General features: G+C 41.5%; 1 protein-coding gene and 1 long non-coding RNA gene across 2 annotated transcripts in view; both read right to left on the reverse strand.

Annotated features, from left to right (window-relative positions):
- Window positions 1-18,576, reverse strand: part of LOC140618471 (uncharacterized) — a 54,583-nt gene that overhangs the window by 20,755 nt on the left and 15,252 nt on the right. The gene's annotated exons all lie outside the window — the stretch shown is intronic.
- Window positions 15,175-15,897, reverse strand: LOC140617887 (large ribosomal subunit protein eL39-like). Its single transcript, XM_072799762.1, has one exon. The coding sequence runs from the start codon at window positions 15,705-15,707 to the stop codon at window positions 15,552-15,554; it is 156 nt and encodes a 51-aa protein (XP_072655863.1). The 5' UTR covers window positions 15,708-15,897; the 3' UTR covers window positions 15,175-15,551.

Genomic DNA, 18,576 nt, shown 5'->3' on the forward strand with positions numbered 1-18,576 from the left:
GTTAATAGAAAAATCATAACTTCACTTTTCAGGTGGAATCAATGGGCGAAGGCACAGGTTCATGAAAGGGACTGTGAAGGATTTACTGGGATCAAGAGGGTAGCAATATCAGCTATGGTCTAAGCTGTGTCCATACATGGAGTGAAGACACACCTGGTTATACCTCTACAGACCTGCTAGGCTTGTCAACCAGACATCTACTCCGCATGAGGCTATGAGGGGCCACCTGGGAGAAAACTCACCCTAAATAAAGAGGGAACCAGAGAAGATGACCTAATGAATGAAGCCCTTGTCCTAGGCAATTTGGAGATCAGACAGGAGATTGATGTCCAGTGAATAAATATCTGAATCTTCAGATAGGGTGAGGAGAGAGAGAAATTCTGAGCTCTGGAAAGTGAAAACATAAATGGGAAGCCTAGAAAAATTGCTGCACTAGAAACCTCGTAAAGCCCTTCCCTCCTGCACAGCATAGCTGTTGGGCTTCGATCAATTCCCATGGCACGATGCTCCTGCTACCCCAGTGCATCTCAGCATCAGTGGTAGTGTCTGGAGGAAGCCATGTAACTGTACCCATTAGAGGGTAGCTAGAGCCAAAGAATCTACTTGGAGATAACTCAAGGTCACCTTCCAGGCTTGTAAACAATGTGAGACATCCCTGGGCCCCTGAATGATCTACTGTGAAATTCTTGCCTGGAAGTGGGAGTTTTGTGTTTGAAGCTAGGGGCAAGAGCTATCAAAATATTAGTTATTGGATGAAGAACATTCATCCAATAGCAGAGAGGGTGGTAAGGAATTTAGACAAAAATAGCCTGAGTGACTACATCTTCCAGGACTGGCGCAATTGCTAGCACTTAAAAAATGTCAAGCCATCTTCACCTGGGTGGTGAATATGTAGTGGCTGGTACAGGCATTCATGGTAAAGAAGTCCTGTTTCTGGGATCCCTGGGTGGCGCAGCGGTTTGGTGCCTGCCTTTGGCCCAGGGCGCGATCCTGGAGACCCGGGATCGAATCCCATGTCGGGCTCCCGGTGCATGGAGCCTGCTTCTCCCTCTGCCTGTGTCTCTGCCTCTCTCTCTCTCTCACTGTGTGCCTATCATAAAAAAAAAAAAAAAAAAAAGAAGTCCTGTTTCTCTCGAAGGCTGAGTACCAGTTCAACCCTAGGAGCAGGCTGGCCTACTATCTCCTTCCTTTTCTCCCTCACTCCCTCCAGCCCCTCTCTCTCTTCTGCCCCAGGTCTCTGTCTCTCTCTCCCTCTTCAATCTTTTCCTCCTGATTTCCTACCTTGTAGCAGCTACTTTCACAAAAGCTGACGGCTTATGCCTTCCAGGAGGGGAAGTTCAGGAACTGCAACAGTTGGGTTTTTGCTTTTTGGTGTTTTTTTTTTTTTTTTTTTTTGCTTTTGTTTTTTGTTTTAAAGCTGAGCAGCAGGATCACAGAACCTGCAGGTTTGCAGCCTGCTCTGCAGGACAAAGAGAGCAGAGAGAGATGAAAGCCTCGCCGACCAGAAGAAAGGAAACTCAAAGGAAGCTCATTGAAAAGGGGGAGGAGACTTTGCTTAAGCCATTGGGGTGGGAGCAGGGCACTGCCCCAAGCCTATGCTGCTGTTTCCATTGTCCAGATGGTGTCATTTGCCCTGCAAAACAAGTAACAGATATGATTTGGATGCTCAGAAAGAAATATGTGAGTGAGTCGTGCTGGAAATGATGCCTGCGGCCACTACACTCAAACAGAAGAGATGGAACCATACTTGAAAGCAACTGCCCTGTCATTGGGGCCTCCAATTCATTTGAATACTTTGTTTACATTGTTACCAGCTATATTTGCACAACTAGAACTTCCACCTGCCTGTAATTTACTTAGGACACATACTGTATTTACATGGTATAGACCAGAGTGGGAAAACTGGTCATACCAGTTTGGGGGCTGGAAGGAGTGGAAACTCAAATGGAATATTCATCTTGGTTTCCCCAGACCCACTGCCCTTGCCACAGGTGCTAGCATATAGTAAATACAACGTAATAATAATAATAATAACAATAATAATAATAACAATAATTTCTGAGGGAATGGCTATATCCTAGGCACTATTCTAGAGTTCACAACACTCAAGTGAAGTATGTGCCTTTTTTTTTTTTTTTTAAAGATTTAGTTATTGGAGAGAGAGAGAGAGAGAGAGATAGCATGAGTGCAGGTGGGAGGGCCAGAGGGAGAGGAGGAGAGAGAATCCCAAGCAGACTTCACAGAGCACAGAGCCTGACTCAAGGCTCCAACCCAGGATCCTGAAATCATGACCTGAGCTGAAACTAAGAGTCAGACAGTTAACTGACTATGCCACCCCGGCACCTCAACTATGTACTATTATTATCTCTATTTTACAGATGAGGAAACAGACAGTTTCTGTAACTTACCCATGGTTAAGCAGCTAGTATGTTCAAGAGCCAAGATACTGAAGCCCACATTCCAACCTACCCAGTCTGGATGCACGTGTGTTAATGCCAGTTATTAATCAACTTCAAGATTTCTGGTTCAAGATGGCGATTTTAACAAGTGGAGTGGATTACCAACCTTCTTTCCCAAAACACAAGTAAAATAATAAGTGTAGGAATTTTGAAAAGATTGATTGATTGATTGATTGATTGATTTATCTATAAAAATAAAGAGGGTAGGAGAGAAGACAATACTCCCAAGCAGCAATAAAATTTTAGAAGCTGGAAATCAGATGAATATATGCTGGCTGGCTTAGGAGACCCAGAACTGTCGTGGGAAAAGCCAAGAAACAGCAACCTGTCTTCACAGCAGAAACTCCCAAAGCTCAGGGTTTGGAGGCACCCCTAGATGGGGCTGAAACAGGAAGGTTGGTTTAAAATCTAAGAAGAAGACACCTGGTTCTCTACAACCCCAGCTGAAAATTGAAGGTTTATTTTCCTGATAAGGTTAAAGAGGGCTCTGGATCTGGGGATGCCAGGTATAGTTAAGGGTAGGTATCTTCTCTGCTGAAAGCAGGGGAATTAGATATAAATTTGCATACTAAGTGTTGAAACTCCCACCCTTTTCTTCCCTCATAGCAGCTAGAGTGCTGGTTGCCAGGATCATATCCTCCAATCAAAGGGGACAATCCTTCTCTCTGGGGAATCTTACCAGTTTAAGAAGAATGATATAACAAAGAGACCCTGGGGGGATCTCTTTACAATGATGTTCACAAACCACACTCCAAACCCAGTACAAAGAGCTCCTAACTGGTGCTTTTTAGTACTCTCTCTCTCTCTCTTTTTTTTTTTAAGTAGGCTCCATGCCTAGTGTGGCACCTAATGTGGGGCTTGAACTCATGACCCTGAGATCAACATGTGAGTTGAGATCAAGAGTCAGATGCTTAACTAACTGAGCCACCCAGGCACTCCTTACTGCTTTACTCTTAAATGTGATCAGGCAACCTAAACTTCTACACCTAAAACTAATCAAACCATCTGCTAAATGTCCCCAAACATTTGAGGAAAGCCTCCACTGTGAAAGAGAGAGACACAAACTGCTTACCTAATGGGTGCAATTTGAAGGAATTTGAGACAATACATAGAAAAGACAAGATTGGATACTGCCCCCGTGGAAAAAGGACAGGGGTGTTTTAAAATAGGAATCAAGTAGATCAAAAAGAGTTCTTGGAAATTAAAACAGCTTTAATTGAAAGGATGGAATAATTTTCCTTGGATATTTAGAGGACGTTGTATGGTTTTCTCTTACTTTGGAACCTGATGCCATTATGATTTTTGATATTTTCTATGCAAATTGGCTTCACTGTCTGGAAGCTTTTAGGATCTTCTCTTTGTCATCAGTAATCTGATACTTTCTGAAGATGTGACTTAGGGAGAAATATTTTTGGTGTTTGTTTTGACCCTTCTTTAGAATCTTTGAAGCTGGAAACTCATGCCTATCTTTTCCAGGATATTTCAGTTATTTTCAATATATTCTTATTATTTCTTTGATAATTTTCTTCCATTTGTACTCTCTGTTCTTTATTTTTGGAATTCCTATTTTTCAATTGTTGCATCTTCAATTAGTGCTCAAATTCTCTGATATTTTATCTCTTATCATCCATCTCTCTGTCTTTCTGTCCTTCAGAAAGATTTCCTCATTTCCTCATCTCATTTCTTTTTTTTTTATTTTTTTTTTATTTTTTATTTTTTCATTTATTTATGATAGTCACAGAGAGAGAGAGAGAGAGGCAGAGACATAGGCAGAGGGAGAAGCAGGCTCCATGCACCGGGAGCCTGACGTGGGATTCGATCCCGGGTCTCCAGGATCACGCCCTGGGCCAAAGGCAGGCGCTAAACCGCTGCGCCACCCAGGGATCCCGTCATCTCATTTCTGAGCCAGTCCTGGGGAGAGAGCTCCAAGAAGTCTGGACTAGAGAATACAGGGAAGCAAGCCCTCCAGGGAGACTGTGATATCCCCTGATATGGCATCTACTGTCCTGCAGTGTTTGAGCTACAGGTGTGGGGAGGTGGTATTGGGGAAAACCTTCTCTGGTTCTCTTGTTGCTGTAGTACTGGGACCCTACTGCAACCCTCTTGTCCTGCACCTCCTCACCTTTCCCGTCTTCCAATTCAAATCCAAATTCTATCTTTACAATAGAATCTATGGACAGAAGTGAGAGGATTGGTGATATAGATTGTCTTCTGAACTCTGATGTATTAATATCTTTCTTTAAAAGCCTCTCTTAATACTGGCCACCCCCAAGAACTGGATTCCATGAATGCCCAGTGAGTCACCAAGACTCCAGTTTGGATACTCCCTTCTAAGAGCCAGTGTCTGGGTAAAAGGTAAGGATCAACCTCATCATCCCCTATAACAGTTAAGGACTCACAACTTGTCAGGAACATGGGACAGTAAGATTTTTTGTTAGGCCTCAGGTAACACACCATTGCCTAGGCCTTGCTGCGTCCTGGGATGCCAGAGGACTTGTTTCCTTAGCAACGATAATCATGTGACAGGAACACACAGAGATCCTGGAGATGTTGCTTAGCAACTATGCTGCACCTGCTGGGGCTCTGGGCCGGCAGATTGGGCCAGGGAGCCTGGCTTTGAACTTGGAAACTCCTATCAGAGCTGGCAAAATGAGGAAGACCTAATTGGGCAGGTCCAGTTTGGACCATGGGCTTTTGCAGGGATGACAGAAGCACAGATGGAGAAGCTAAGACATATGGAACTGGCTTTCCCAGAGAAATGGGATGTGGGAGGTAATGGCAAATGTAGGAAGAGCAGGACTGGATGGGAAAAATGACTGTGGGGATCAGTTATCTGACTGTCCCACATGGAGAAAACTCTTACATCTTAGAGGATGGGTCTCCAGAACCCTGAGGAGAGATGTTCCTGGCTCAGGACCCAGCTCCACAAGGCTTATCAGGGACTTGAATCAAGCCACAGCACCTGGTCCCTAAGAGTCAGTCCAAGGAAAATTCCCCTCTGCAAGAAAGCAGAGCTCTTCACAAAGGGTAGACATTGGTAGTGGTCATTGGTACAATGAACCAGTCTCAGGGATGTAACTATGCAACCAGGGGCCATGGGGAGCTGTCCATGGTTTGGGGTAGCCTCCCTACCAACTCTCTCTGACCCGCTACCAGGGCCTGGTTGACTGGGAGGGGAATAGTAGGGACAAACGGCTCAGATTTTAATATAGCTTCCTCACTCAAGAGCAAGGAACTCAACTTGGTGTTTCAGTTTCTCTATCTGTATAACAGGAATGATAAGAATGACCACTTCATGGATCATCATAAGGATTAACAGAGTCACCAACTCAGTAAAAGTGATCATTACAGTTCTTGGTTTATAGTAAGTGCTCAGTAAAACTATCATCATCAACATCCCCACCCCAATTCTGACCCTTCAGCAACTGACGCTGGAGGCAGACTCTCTGGCCAGGTCTTCTCCATTCTCCCCTGATGCCTCCCAGAGCACATGGTGGCACATAGTGGCAAGAATTCTAGACCTACTGCTTTTACAACTGGAATGTCCCTTCCCTTGAGGAGCTTGCTGAAGGTTTGATATCCCTGACCAATTAATTGACTTAGTTTAGAGAACCAAGTGCTTGTCTGACCCTTACTGTCCCAAATACTCCAACTCTTCACCATGGTGCTGCTCAGAAAAATTGCACGTGTGGCATGTTGCTTTAAGAAATGGTGAGGGCGTGGATTTAAGAGTTGAGCTCAAATTCCAGTTTCTGCCACATCCTAACCATGAGATCCTGAACAAGCTACATTGTGTCTCTGAACCTCAGTTTTCTCATCTGTAACACAGGAAAGTCATTGTACCCAACCACCGTGGTATGAGATATGCCTGGCTCTTGACGAATGTTAGCAGTATTAGCCCGAGTTGATAGCCAGAGATGAAAACTAAGATTTCTCTCTCTTTCTCTCTCCCTCTGTGGCTTAACGTCTTTATAAGCTGTCTCCAAGTGAGGATGTGAGGACTGAGGGGTGACAGATCCCATGGGTGCCTCAAAGGGAGAGAGGACACAGAGCAGCTGGTGGTTGAAGGAATGCCCCCGTTTCTCCCCTGCAGTGATGCTGGCAGCTGCGTTGGCAGCTGGGCCCATGCCCCTGACTCTGCTGCTCCCTGGTGCTGAGGGAATCCCAGCCAGCCTGCTCTCAGCACACTTTCCCCTGCCCTCCACTCCAGCCAGCCCGAAGCCCCTCTCCCGACCTCCCTCTGAGCCACAGCAGAGAGAGACTCTTGCCTGTGCTTCCTCCTTTCTCAGCTGAGTTTGTTCCCCAGATGACCCTACAGCTGCGTCTTTCTAAAATTAGCTGGATCCTGCACTTGACTCTGATAATTAATTACCCAAATGGAGAAAATTGAATAGTTAACTGGTTCACAGGAAGATAATTAGCTTTTCTGAGCCCCTGTTACAGGCAAATAAAGAGGAGGATTGTTTCTCAATTGCCTTCATTAAAGGGAGTCCCTCTCAACCGGGGGCCCTGCCCCAGAGGCCCTCGGGGCCCTGTAGGGTTCCTTAGGGCTCCTGGTGCTTCATCCCCAAATAGAGAGGCAGCTGGTACAATGTAGTCAGCCTCTGGCTCCAAAAGGCTGGGGCTCAGGCCCCAGCTCCACCACTTGTTACCCATGTGACCTTGGACAGTTACACAACCTCTCTGAGCCTCACTCTCCTTATCTGGAAATGGGGATGACGGTGTGTACCCCATAAGGGTATTATAAGCATTAAATAATGTAATGTAAGTCAATTTGGTTCTTTGCTCATAGATGGGTATTTTTGCCGATAAAATTCTTCATGGATTCATTGTTCACTGATGAAGCACGCATTGACTGAGAGCTGTTTTACCACATCATCATTATTGCTCCCACCACGGTACCACACCCCTCCATCATGGAAACACAGCAGATTCTGTTAGCCAGTGACACACACAGAAACCAAGGGAACATTAAGTCAAGATTAAATCAAGCATTATATGCTGACTGATGCAGGCCTGTTCAACTTGTCCCTGTACTTCGGATACTGGCTCTGCCTTTTGGTCCCAGGCTCCCTGGGTCACCATGTGGCCACCTGTCTTCCAGTAGCAAGTCCCCACCAATCCTCTCCTTTTTTTTTTTTTTTTTAAGATTTTATTTTTGTGACAGAGAGAGCATGCCAGCACACAAGCAGGGGGAGCAGGAAAGCGAGAAGCAGGTGTCCTACTAAGCAGGGATCTCAATGCAGGGCTGGATCCCAGAACCCTGGGATCATGACCTGAGTTGAAGGCAGACACTTCACCAACTGAACCACCCAGGCGTCCCACCCACCAATCCTCATCCCCATCTACCTGGCCACAGCTCCTCACCCTTTCAAAGTTGTATTTCCTTCTCTCAAGCACAACCCCCTCTAGTGATTATCTCTGACACATCTAATACATACAGATAGAGACATAGGATTCAAGAGCCTGGAGCCAGACTGCCCGAGTTGAATTCAGCTCAATAATCTACTGTATTACTTGCCTGTGTGTGGGTTTCCTCATTATGAAAAGGAGGTATGATAATAGTAGTGCCTACTGTTGGGGCACCTGGGTGCAGTCCGTTGAATATATGGCTCTTGGTTTCGGCTCCAGTCATGATATCAGGGTCGTGAGATCGAGCCCCATGTGGGGCTCTGCACTGAGTGCAGTGTCTGGTGGGGTTTCTCTCTTCCTCTCCCTCTCCCTCACACTTGCACTTTCTCTTTTCCTCTCATGAATAAATAAATTTTTTTTAAAAAGTAGTATCTACTGCATGGCATTACTATGCCTAAGTATATATGAAGTGTTTAGAGCAGAGCTTGGGCCTTGTAAGTGCTCTCTCTCTATGCTTATTTTCCAATTCTGATGTTGGGTTAGGGCAAGGAAAGGGCTACTGACAGAATGGAGAGAGGCAGGGCCTTTCACCTGTCTCAGAGACAATTGGACCATCTCCAATGGGAAGATTAACTTCTGGACATCATTTCTCACACCATCTTTTATTTTTTTTCTTTTTCTTTTTTTTTTTCTCACACCATCTTAGGTAACTAAGTTGCATTGTCTCATTTCTATTTAAATCCCCCAAATTCCTCCTCTGGACTCACTCTCAGCTAGCTTTCCTTTTTGTTACACTGAGAAAATACAGGTGATTGGAAAGGACCTCCAACAAGCTCCCCACCACATTTCTTCCTTACCAGGACTCTGTCCATATATTCTGCTTTCTTCACTGTTCCTACAGATGAACTGCTTGGATTCTTTTCCAAGGCCAACCTTCAGCTTATGGCTAGATCTCATCCTTTCTTGCTTCCTCAAGGACATCACTCCAGCAATTTGCCCTTTCCTGCATCATCAATTTTTTCTCTCCCCTGGAACATTCCCATCAGCATAAAACATGCTTTTATTTCTTCACCATGAAAAACAAAGCAAACTTCTTTGATCTCACAACCCTCTAGCTATCACCTTTTTGCTTTGATTCCCTTTTCAGCAAAACTGACTGAAAGAAGTTGTTAGCAATTGCTATCTCTGATTCTTCTCCTCGCATTCTCTCTTGCATCTATTCTTATCAGGTTTTCACACTCATGACTGGATTATCATGATTACCAATTGCTTCCATATTGCTAAATCCAATGGTCAATGCTCAGTTGTTATCTTCCTTGGCCACACAGTAGAGAGTGCTCTACTTTGCCATTCACCAAATCTCTCCTTTCCTCCTTTTGGGCACTTGATTTCTTAATCTGTAGTTAGATGTGGCCATATGATGGGTTCTGGCCAATGGAATGTGGGTGGAAGGGATATATGTGCCTCCCAAGCCTGAGTTACAGAAACATTCCATGCTGGATATCTGTTCCTCCAAATCCACTCTTCACCTTTTCCCACCCTGGTCTGTGCCTTAAGAGCCTGGCCACTAGGGATTTTAGTAATGAGCCTTCTCATTTCTGGATGGCTTGAGTCATTGGGAAGTACCTGCAGGAGATTGGAGGCAGGAAGGAAGAAGGTCAGGCAATTTGTTCCCCTGGATTGGTCCCTGTATGCTTGTTTTTAGTTGGCTATCTGCCTCTACCAAAGCTTCAGTCAGGCATCTCTACCACATAGTTCTTTGTCTCTCTTGAGTCCACTAATCATTGCTTTCTCTTATCTCTTCAAGTCTAAGATGGTAACAGCTACTACCATCAACCATCTCATGGTCATGGAAATCCTTTCACAGTTTTCCTGCCCCTGCTCCTACCTTTATAGATAATCTTTTAATCAAATGCTTCTAAAATTACGCAGCTTGAGTGTGCTATTTCTTGCCAGACTCTTACCATTATACTTTCTGTGTACTATTCTCATCTCCCACCAACATTTACTGGCTGGACATTGATACCTTGAGTGCCCTTGAAAGCCACAAGTTGAAGATAATTCAGCCTCTGTCAACATGGACTCTGAATATTTTTATGGAGCAAAGAGCTTCTTCTCCCCTCCTTTTATCATTCTTCTCTGCTGCTGAATATACTGTACGTGAGTGAGAAATACACTTATATTGCTCATGCCACTGAGATATGGGGATGTCTTTAATGTCTCTATTATGGCAGCCAGTTCTACTGGGGCTAATACAACTTATCTGCAGCATTTGGCAATTGATGTGTTCCTAGAAATACTTTCTTTAAATTTATTTTTTTTAATTTTTATTTATTTATGATAGTCACAGAGAGAGAGGGAGAGAGAGAGAGAGAGAGGCAGAGACATAGGCAGAGGGAGAAGCAGGCTCCATGCGTCGGGAGCCCGATGTGGGACTTGATCCCGGGTCTCCAGGATCGCGCCCTGGGCCAAAGGCAGGCGCCAAACCGCTGCGCCACCCAGGGATCCCCTAGAAATACTTTCTGTGCTTAGCTTCCATGACACTGCATTTTTAAAGTTTTCCTTCTACTTCAATGAATGTTCCTTCTTAGTTTCCTTTATTGGTTCTCCCTCATCTTCCCATCTAAATGTTGGGTTTCCTACCTAAATGTTGGAAGGAAAACAGTCCTGCCTCATCACTGTCACCATATTACTACTGAATCCTAGTCTTGAACTGGTTTGATTGTAAAGTCTTTTTATTTTATTTTATTTTATTTTATTTTATTTTATTTTATTTATTCATGAGAGACACACAGAGAGAGGCAGAGACATAGGTAGTGAGAGAAGCAGGTTTCTTGCAGGCAGCTCGTTGGGGGACTCAGTCCCGATAACGCTCTAAGCCAAAGGCAGACACTCAACCACTGAGCCACCCTGGCGTCCAGATTGTAAAGTTTTCTAAGAACAACTCTTCCCCAGGCACCATACAAATCTTCCTGATTTTCTGTTTTCCCGCTTTATTTCCACTTACTTCCTGGTGACCTCATCCAGTTTCATGGCTTTGAACACTCCCAGATTTATATATCCAATCCAGGCTTCCCCCCAAATCTCTGGGCTTATATGCCCAACTACCTGCTTGATGTCCTTTTTGATGTCTAATAGCATCTCAAATATAACATGGAATTAAACTCTAGACCTCTTCAAAACTTGCTCATTGTATCACTTCCTTCATGTCAATAAATAGCAACTTCTTGCTTCCGATTGCTTAGACTAAACACCTTGGAGTCATCCTGATCCATCTCTCTCTTTCACCTTGCATCCAATTTGTCAGCAAGTCCCATCAGCCCTAATTCCAAACATATTCAGAACCTGACCAAGTCTTACTACCTCTACAATCTTGGCCTCAGGAGGGACCAGACTTTGAGGAGGAGGGGAGAAAGATATGGAAGGAAAACAGTTCTGCCATATTACTGTCACCATTATAATTACTGAATTCTAGTCTTGAACTGGTTGGATTGTGAAGTCTTCTAAGAAGAACTTTTCGCCAAATCCATCCAAATCTTCCGGATTCCTTTCTCAGACACAGATTTACAGACCAGATGGTTTCCAGAGAATTCACCCTATTATCCCAACAGAATGAGGACATCAGGGCCTTCTGTAGGGAACATGCAGCAGAGGAATGGGATAAGCACCATCACCAGCTTTTAGCACCATTTAAACTGGTTCCAGGGTGGGAGAATAAACAATTCTGAGGAAATCTGCACCCAAAAGCTCAAAGGATGCTCACTGGATCTTCATCAGGTTCTGTTTTCCTAAAGCAGAAACCATCTTTCTCCCTAGGAGTCCCAAGAATAGGTCAATCCCCAGATAAAAATTCTACCCAACTAAGGAATGGATGTTGAGCCCTTGGGCACTCACCTGGGAAGGCTAGAAACCATAGAAGCTGGGACAGTGCTTTACTGATCCCAAAAATGTACTTTAAGCAGAAGAATGACATGATTAGATTTGTAATCTCAAGAAGATTCATCTGAAAAACAAAACCAAAACCAAAAGCAAAACAAAGGGATTACCTTGGAAGCTGGTGTGACAGACAGAGGAGTGATAAGAATGAGACCAGGAGGTTGCCACAGGAACCCACACGTTAAGAGGGGGTAGGAAAGGTGATCCAGGAAAAGGCAATGCAAATAAGGATGGAGAGGAATGGGTGAATTCAGGAAATAGTACTCTCTTTCTTTAGAAAGAATGACTCAGGGACACCTGGGTGGCTCAGTGGTTGAGCCATCACTGCCTTCCGCTCAGGGCTTGATCCCAGGGTCCCAGGATGGAGTCCCACATTGGGGACTTCCCCTGAGGGGAACCTACTTCTCCCTCTGTCCGTGTCTCTGCCTCTCTCTCTGTGTCTCTCATGAATAAATAAGAATTAAGAATCTTAAAAAAAAATTAGAAAGAATGACCTTTCTAAAAAAGCAACTCTAATGGTATGATTCTTTAGTTTAAATTCTTCCTTAGCTACCTATGGTAGCTAAGTTTAAGTTTAAGTACAAAGTCCTTAACATGACTATTGCTCAGCTCTCAGCTCTCCATGTGTACCAAGAGCTCCACTACCCTGAAATGTTTTCAGGGTCTCATAAACACTAGGAGAGCTCAGTGCCGTAAATGTTTGTACAAAACGTTCCTTGAGGTCTTCCAAAATTTTTGTCCTGTGGCTTCTGCTCTTTCCACTAAAATACTATCACTAAGTTCATCAGTGAACTTATTGTTAAATCTAAAATGCACTTTTGAATTCCTATCTTATTTGATCTTAGCAGAACTCAACATTTGGCTACTTTCTCCTTCTTGAAATACATATATGTTTTTCCTTTTTATAGTATGTTCCCAGCCCTATTTTGGATGCTAGAGATGGAGTGGCAGGCAAATCAAGTATTATTCTTGCCCTCCGGTAAGATGTGAAGTGGTCCAACCAAGGGTATAAGTATATAGGAGCACTAGCAATTGAAGGAAAGGAATACAAAATCCATGAAATGGGGTGCCTGGGTGGCTCAATTGGTTAAATGTCTGCCTTCTGCTTGGGTCATGATCCCAGGGTCCTGGGATTAAGCCCCACATTGGGGCTTCTCCCTCTGCCTGCTGTTCCCCCTGCTTGGGGTTGCTTTCTCTCTCTGTCAAATAAGTAAATAAAATCTTAAGAAACAAACAAACCACAAAACTTGGTCTTTATTATTTATCCTGGTCTTGGTGGTCCTAGAAAGTGCCAAAAAAGAAAATGAAATAACTTACTAAGCATTGGAAATAAAATTTTTCTCTAATGCTATTATTTAACATGAAAATATGAGAGGTTCCAGTAAAAAATATAATTATATGAATAAGATAATTTGAGAAGGTGTCTTGTTATAAGATATACAAAAAATCATAGCATTTTTCTATTTTACCAATAAATACCTAAAAATGGAAATATGAAAATGTTTTATTTATAATAGCTCCAAAAACTAAAAAATATTTAAGAATAAATTTAACAAGAAAGGCTTTGGAAAAGCTAAATAAAAAAAACTATAAAGTTTATTGAAAGATATAAAAGAACTAACCCAATAAAAAGCTTTACCATGTTCTTGGATGGAAAGGCTTAATACAAAAATTCTAATTTTCTCTAAATTTATATATCAATTTATTATAATTCCATTCTTAATCCCATAAAGTTTTGTTTAAACTGGATAAAGTGATCTTGTCTGAAAACTATGAAAAGAAGGGACAGGAGTCTTACATTACCAGATATTGATTATAGTCCAAGAAGAGCAAACTGAGGTAACAATATTTTATATCCTCCAGACTGCTAAAAATTAAAAAAGAACTATTGCCTGTAGGGATATTGAGAAATGGTGCTCTCATACACTGCTGATGGAAATGTAAGTGTTTTAGTCTTTTTGGAAAGTAATCTATTGACATCTGTTAAAATTTAAAATGCATACCCCTTCATCCAGTTGGCTTAGGTATTTAGGCAAATCAAGTATTATTCTTGCCCTCCATTAAGATGTGAAGTGGTCCAACCAAGGGTAGAAGTATATAGGATTCTGTCCCTTAGAAAAAAGCATCAGAAGACAAGAACCTATGCTTATTACATTGTAAGAGTGGGGGGAAAATCAGAAACAAAGCAGGTGCCCAATAGTGAGAAGATGAGGGAATAAATTTTGGTACTTTTTTGAAGCCATCAAAAAATGTATTAAAAGGGCATCTGAGTGATGCAGTTGGTTGGGTGTCCCTTGGTTTCTGCTCGGGTTGTGATCTCGCGGTTGTGGGATTGAGCCCTGTGTCAGGCTCTGCACTGGGCACAGAATCTGCTTGAGATTCTCTTTCCTTCTTTCCTTGCCCCTCCCACTTGTGTTCTCTCTCTCTCAAAATAAATAAGTAAATCTTAAAAAAATATATATATGTATTAGAGCTATACTAGTTGAAGTGGAGGAAATGTCACAAGGTTGTATAAACTCAGGAAAGCAAGATCAAGAAAGTTGTCTTCTCCCTCAAAACAATGACAGAAACCTACATAAAACTTGCGTGTGTGTCTTTATATAGGTCTTAATATAATTATATAAGCATGGGGAAAATATTATAATAGGGTGAGATTCACCTGTGAATGAGGAAAACCCCAAATAACAGTGGCTTAAATAAGATAGTCTGTTCTCGTTCATGTTAAGGTCCAGATGTAGGCAATCTGGAGCTGATGTGGCTTTTCACTTTCATGAAAACCTCTGGAAACCAGATTCTTTCCAGCTTTCTGCTGTGTTGTTATTAGACTGACCTTCATTCTCAAGGTCTAGCCTATACATCCTCATCCTCAGACATCATCATGTTCCAAGCAGCAGGGTAGAGAAAGGGGTTAGAAGGGAAATGATGCATGAATCCATTTTTAAAGAAAGGTTTCTGGGATGCAGCAACAAAACACTTTCATTGGTCAAAACTTAGTCACAGGAACATACTTTGCTGCAAGGGAGAATGGGAAATGTACTCTTTATTCTGTGGGGCTAAAAGCCCACCAAAAATTTCTTGGCTTCAAGTATACCTTCTTTTAGACAACTTTATTTTTTTTTTTATTTTTTATAACAAAGAGATTTCTATATTCTTTTTTTTTTTTTTTTTTTTAGATTTTACTTGTTAATTCATAGACACAGAGAGAGAGAGGCAGAGACACAGGCAGAGGGAGAAGCAGGCTCCATGCAGGGAGCCTGATGTGGGACTCGATCCCGGGTCTCCAGGATCACACCCCAGGCTGCAGGTGGCGCCAAACTGCTGTGCCACAGGGGCTGCCCTCAGACAACTTTAGAATCAATCTTTCAAGTTCCAAAAGTTATCCCATAGGGATTTGAATTGAAACTACATTAATTTTGGGGCACCTGGGTGGCTCAGTCAGTTAAGCATCTGACTTTGGCTCAGGTCATGATCTCAGGGTCCTGGGATTGAGGCCTGTGTCAAGCTTCCTGCTCAGCAGAGAGTCTGCTTGTCCCTCTCTCTCTGCTGCTCCACACCCCCTGCTTTTGCTCTCTCTCTCTCAAATAAATAAATAATTTTTTTTTTCAGCTGAAAGGTCTCACATTTATTACTGAACCAACCTACTGGTATAGAGGCATAGTAACAGAGAAAATCATTCCCTTGATAAGACATGTCTATTGGCCAGGTAGGGAGGATGTTTCCATATTGATAGGATAGGAACATGTGATCTCCATGTGGCTTAAATATGTGTGCCAACTATGCTATTTCATGATCTGCGATGCTTCCTCATAGACCCAGCTTGGTTCTTCTCCAGTGTCTCCTCTTGGAGTTGTACCTGATTTTATTACCAGTTTTCATCCGAATCCACTGGGGAATAGGACAATTCTGCTTTTGTTTCTTGGCCAGGAATCGCTTGATTCTGAAAGTCTTGTGAGAAGACATGGCGATCACAACCACATGCAACAAGGATGGCGGCAGAAAGGAGAGAGGAGGAGATGGGCCTAAACTCTTTTTTTAAAAAAGAAACTTCATTAACTTCATAAAATAATTCAGGAAAAACTAACATTTTTATATCTTGAGATGTGGTCTCTCTCTCCAACTTTTTAAGGGTTTTTTGTTTGTTTTAGGAATATTTTATTTATATTTCATATATTTTCTTCATGTGTCATATATTTAAATCATAGTCACACACAGGTATTCTACAGTTATTGTTGCAATTATGACTAGAATCTCCTTTTTCTCTCCCATTACATTTACTAACTGGTTATGGTTAGTATATAAGAAAGTTGTAGATTTGTCTATTTCTTATATTAAACCACTTTAGGGGTGCTTGGGTGGGTCAGTCGCTTAAGTATCTGACTTTTGGTTTTGGCTCAGGTCATGATCTCAGAGTTGTGAGACTGAGCCCTTATGGGGCTCCAAGCTGAGCACAGAACCTACTTAAGACTCTCTCCCCCTCTGCCCCTCCCCCCACTAGCTCTTGGGAGTGCATTCTCTCTTTCTCTCAAAAACAAAACAACACAAATCAATCCTCCCCTAATTGACATCTATTATTAGTTTCCATAATATTTTCAATTGGTTTTCATGGAATTTCTAGGAAGAAAAGAATATAATCTGGAAATGAAGATTATTTGCTGTTTTTTTTTTTTAATCTATTGCTTTTATTTCCTTTTCTTCGTTAATGGCATTGTTCTAAGATTTCAGAAACATTTTGATTAATAGCAATTACAGTGAACATTTCATTTAATTGGAACATTCCCAAAGTTTAATGTTATACCATTAAGTTTGTTGCTTGTGGCTTCTGATTAAAAAAAGAAAGTATCCTTGGCTTTTCTGTTCTTTGCTTACTAAGGTATTTATCATAATCATTGTCAGTGCCATTGTCATTGTTATCAGAAATATATGTCATGCTTTAATTAATGCATTTTTGGCATATATTGAGATGATCATATGCTTTTTTCCTTTCACCATCTGATGTATTACAGAATGCTTGATTCAGCACAGATTTCTTAATCATTCTTCCTGGAATCAACACTACTTGATCACAGTGCACAATTCTTTTAATACACTGTTGGATTTAACTTACTAATATTTTATTTAAGGCTTTCATATCTGTAAGTGCCTAGTTAGTCTTCTGTATTATAAAATGTATTGCATTTTTGTATTATAAATTACATCTTTTCCTATGCTAGTGTAAATGTCTAGTTTAAATAACACAGAAATGGTATTTTAAAATAAGATTTCCTAGAAGTCATTCATAAAACCATCTGGGGCTCTGTTGCTTGGAGACATTTTTCCATTTTATCAATGGCTTTTGGTAAATTATGGTATATAGGTTCTTTAGAGTCAATTTTAGGAACTCATATTTTCAAGGAAAACCATTCATTTCTGATAAATTTTCAGATATATTAACATAAGCTTTAATATAGAATTTTCTAATAATTTATATTTTTTATATGCAGAAGTGAAGACCCTATTCCTTATATCTGGCACTGTGCTTAACATGTTTTATCTCTTATTTTTCTCCTTGTACTTGATAATTTTTCTTTCCTTCTTCTTTTCCCTCTTTTGTTCCAAGAACCAGCTTCTAGTTTTATTTATCAAAATCTAGTTATTTTTAACTTTCTAATTTATTAATTTGTTTCTAACTTAATCATCCCTCTCTTCTAAAATATCTGTGTCCTCCCCTCACATATGCTGATAGCTCTGCTGGGAGAGATCTAATTTAAAAACATATTTTTTTTACAAAGAAATAAAAAAGTCATTGTTCCATTAAATAACAATGAGATAAAATTGTTCATATTAGCCATGTATAAAATATCCAGTAATGTCAAGTGTGTGAAGTAGGATTGTATATTGATATAACCATTCTGACAGGCAATTTAATGATATGTAAAAAGGTTAAGTGGGTATTCATTTGAACAAACTATGTCTAGCAATTTAACTAGACAACCAAGTACATCAGGGAGCAAAGATGTATTTGAAGGATATCTTCAGACTATTATTTCTAATGGTGAAAGTTAAGAGATTGAATAAACGGCATAACCATGCAACAAAGTACAATGCAGCCATTAAGAAGGATGTGATAGGTTTATGTTTTGAGTTGTTACATTTTGAGTTGATATAAAAAAAACCGGTTAAACATAACAATGATTCTAATTATGTAATTACATTGCATAGAATCTGGGAAGGCTATCACCGAAGTGTGAAGGTAGTTATATCTGCCAACAGGCAGTGTGACATTCTTTGAATAAGTATGCCTTATTAGAAAAAAAAATAATTTGGACAAAAAAATTCTGAGTCGCTTACACTCTTTAGGGGTATATATGACAAACATTTACTAGATGCTACGCAAGGCATGGGAGGTGATAAGAAAAAGGAGAATTGGTGCAGTTCCTCACTTGAATACTGAGGTGAAGGTAATTTCAGTTCCCTAGAGAGCAAGAAGGGTGATGGAAGGGTTTTTTTCTGCCAAGAAGTAGAGACTTCAAGAGACAAGGCAAGAGTCCCTTGAAAACCTAACAGGGGGCAGCCCCGGTGGCTCAGTGGTTTAGCGCCTGCCTTAGGCCCAGGGCATAATCCTGGAGACCTGGGATTGAGTCCCACATCAGGCTTCTCCCTCTCTCTGCCTCTCTGTGTGTGTGTGTGTGTGTGTGTCTGTCATGAATAAATAAATAAAATCTTAAAAAAAAAAAAGAAAGAAAGAAAACCTAACAGGGAGGACAGACCTCTTACCTTGCTCATATCTATCCAAATCTTGGGACACCTGGGTGGCTCAGCGGTTGAGTCTGCCTTTAGCCCAGGGCCTGAT

This window comes from Canis lupus, chromosome 26 (assembly GCF_048164855.1).
Source record: "Canis lupus baileyi chromosome 26, mCanLup2.hap1, whole genome shotgun sequence".
In the NCBI taxonomy this organism is placed as follows: Eukaryota; Metazoa; Chordata; class Mammalia; order Carnivora; family Canidae; genus Canis; species Canis lupus.

Excerpts from the sequence above, each read along its gene's own strand:
- LOC140617887 (XM_072799762.1), bottom strand. The coding sequence starts at position 15,707 with ATGTCTTCTCACAAGACTTTCAGAATCAAGCGATTCCTGGCCAAGAAA.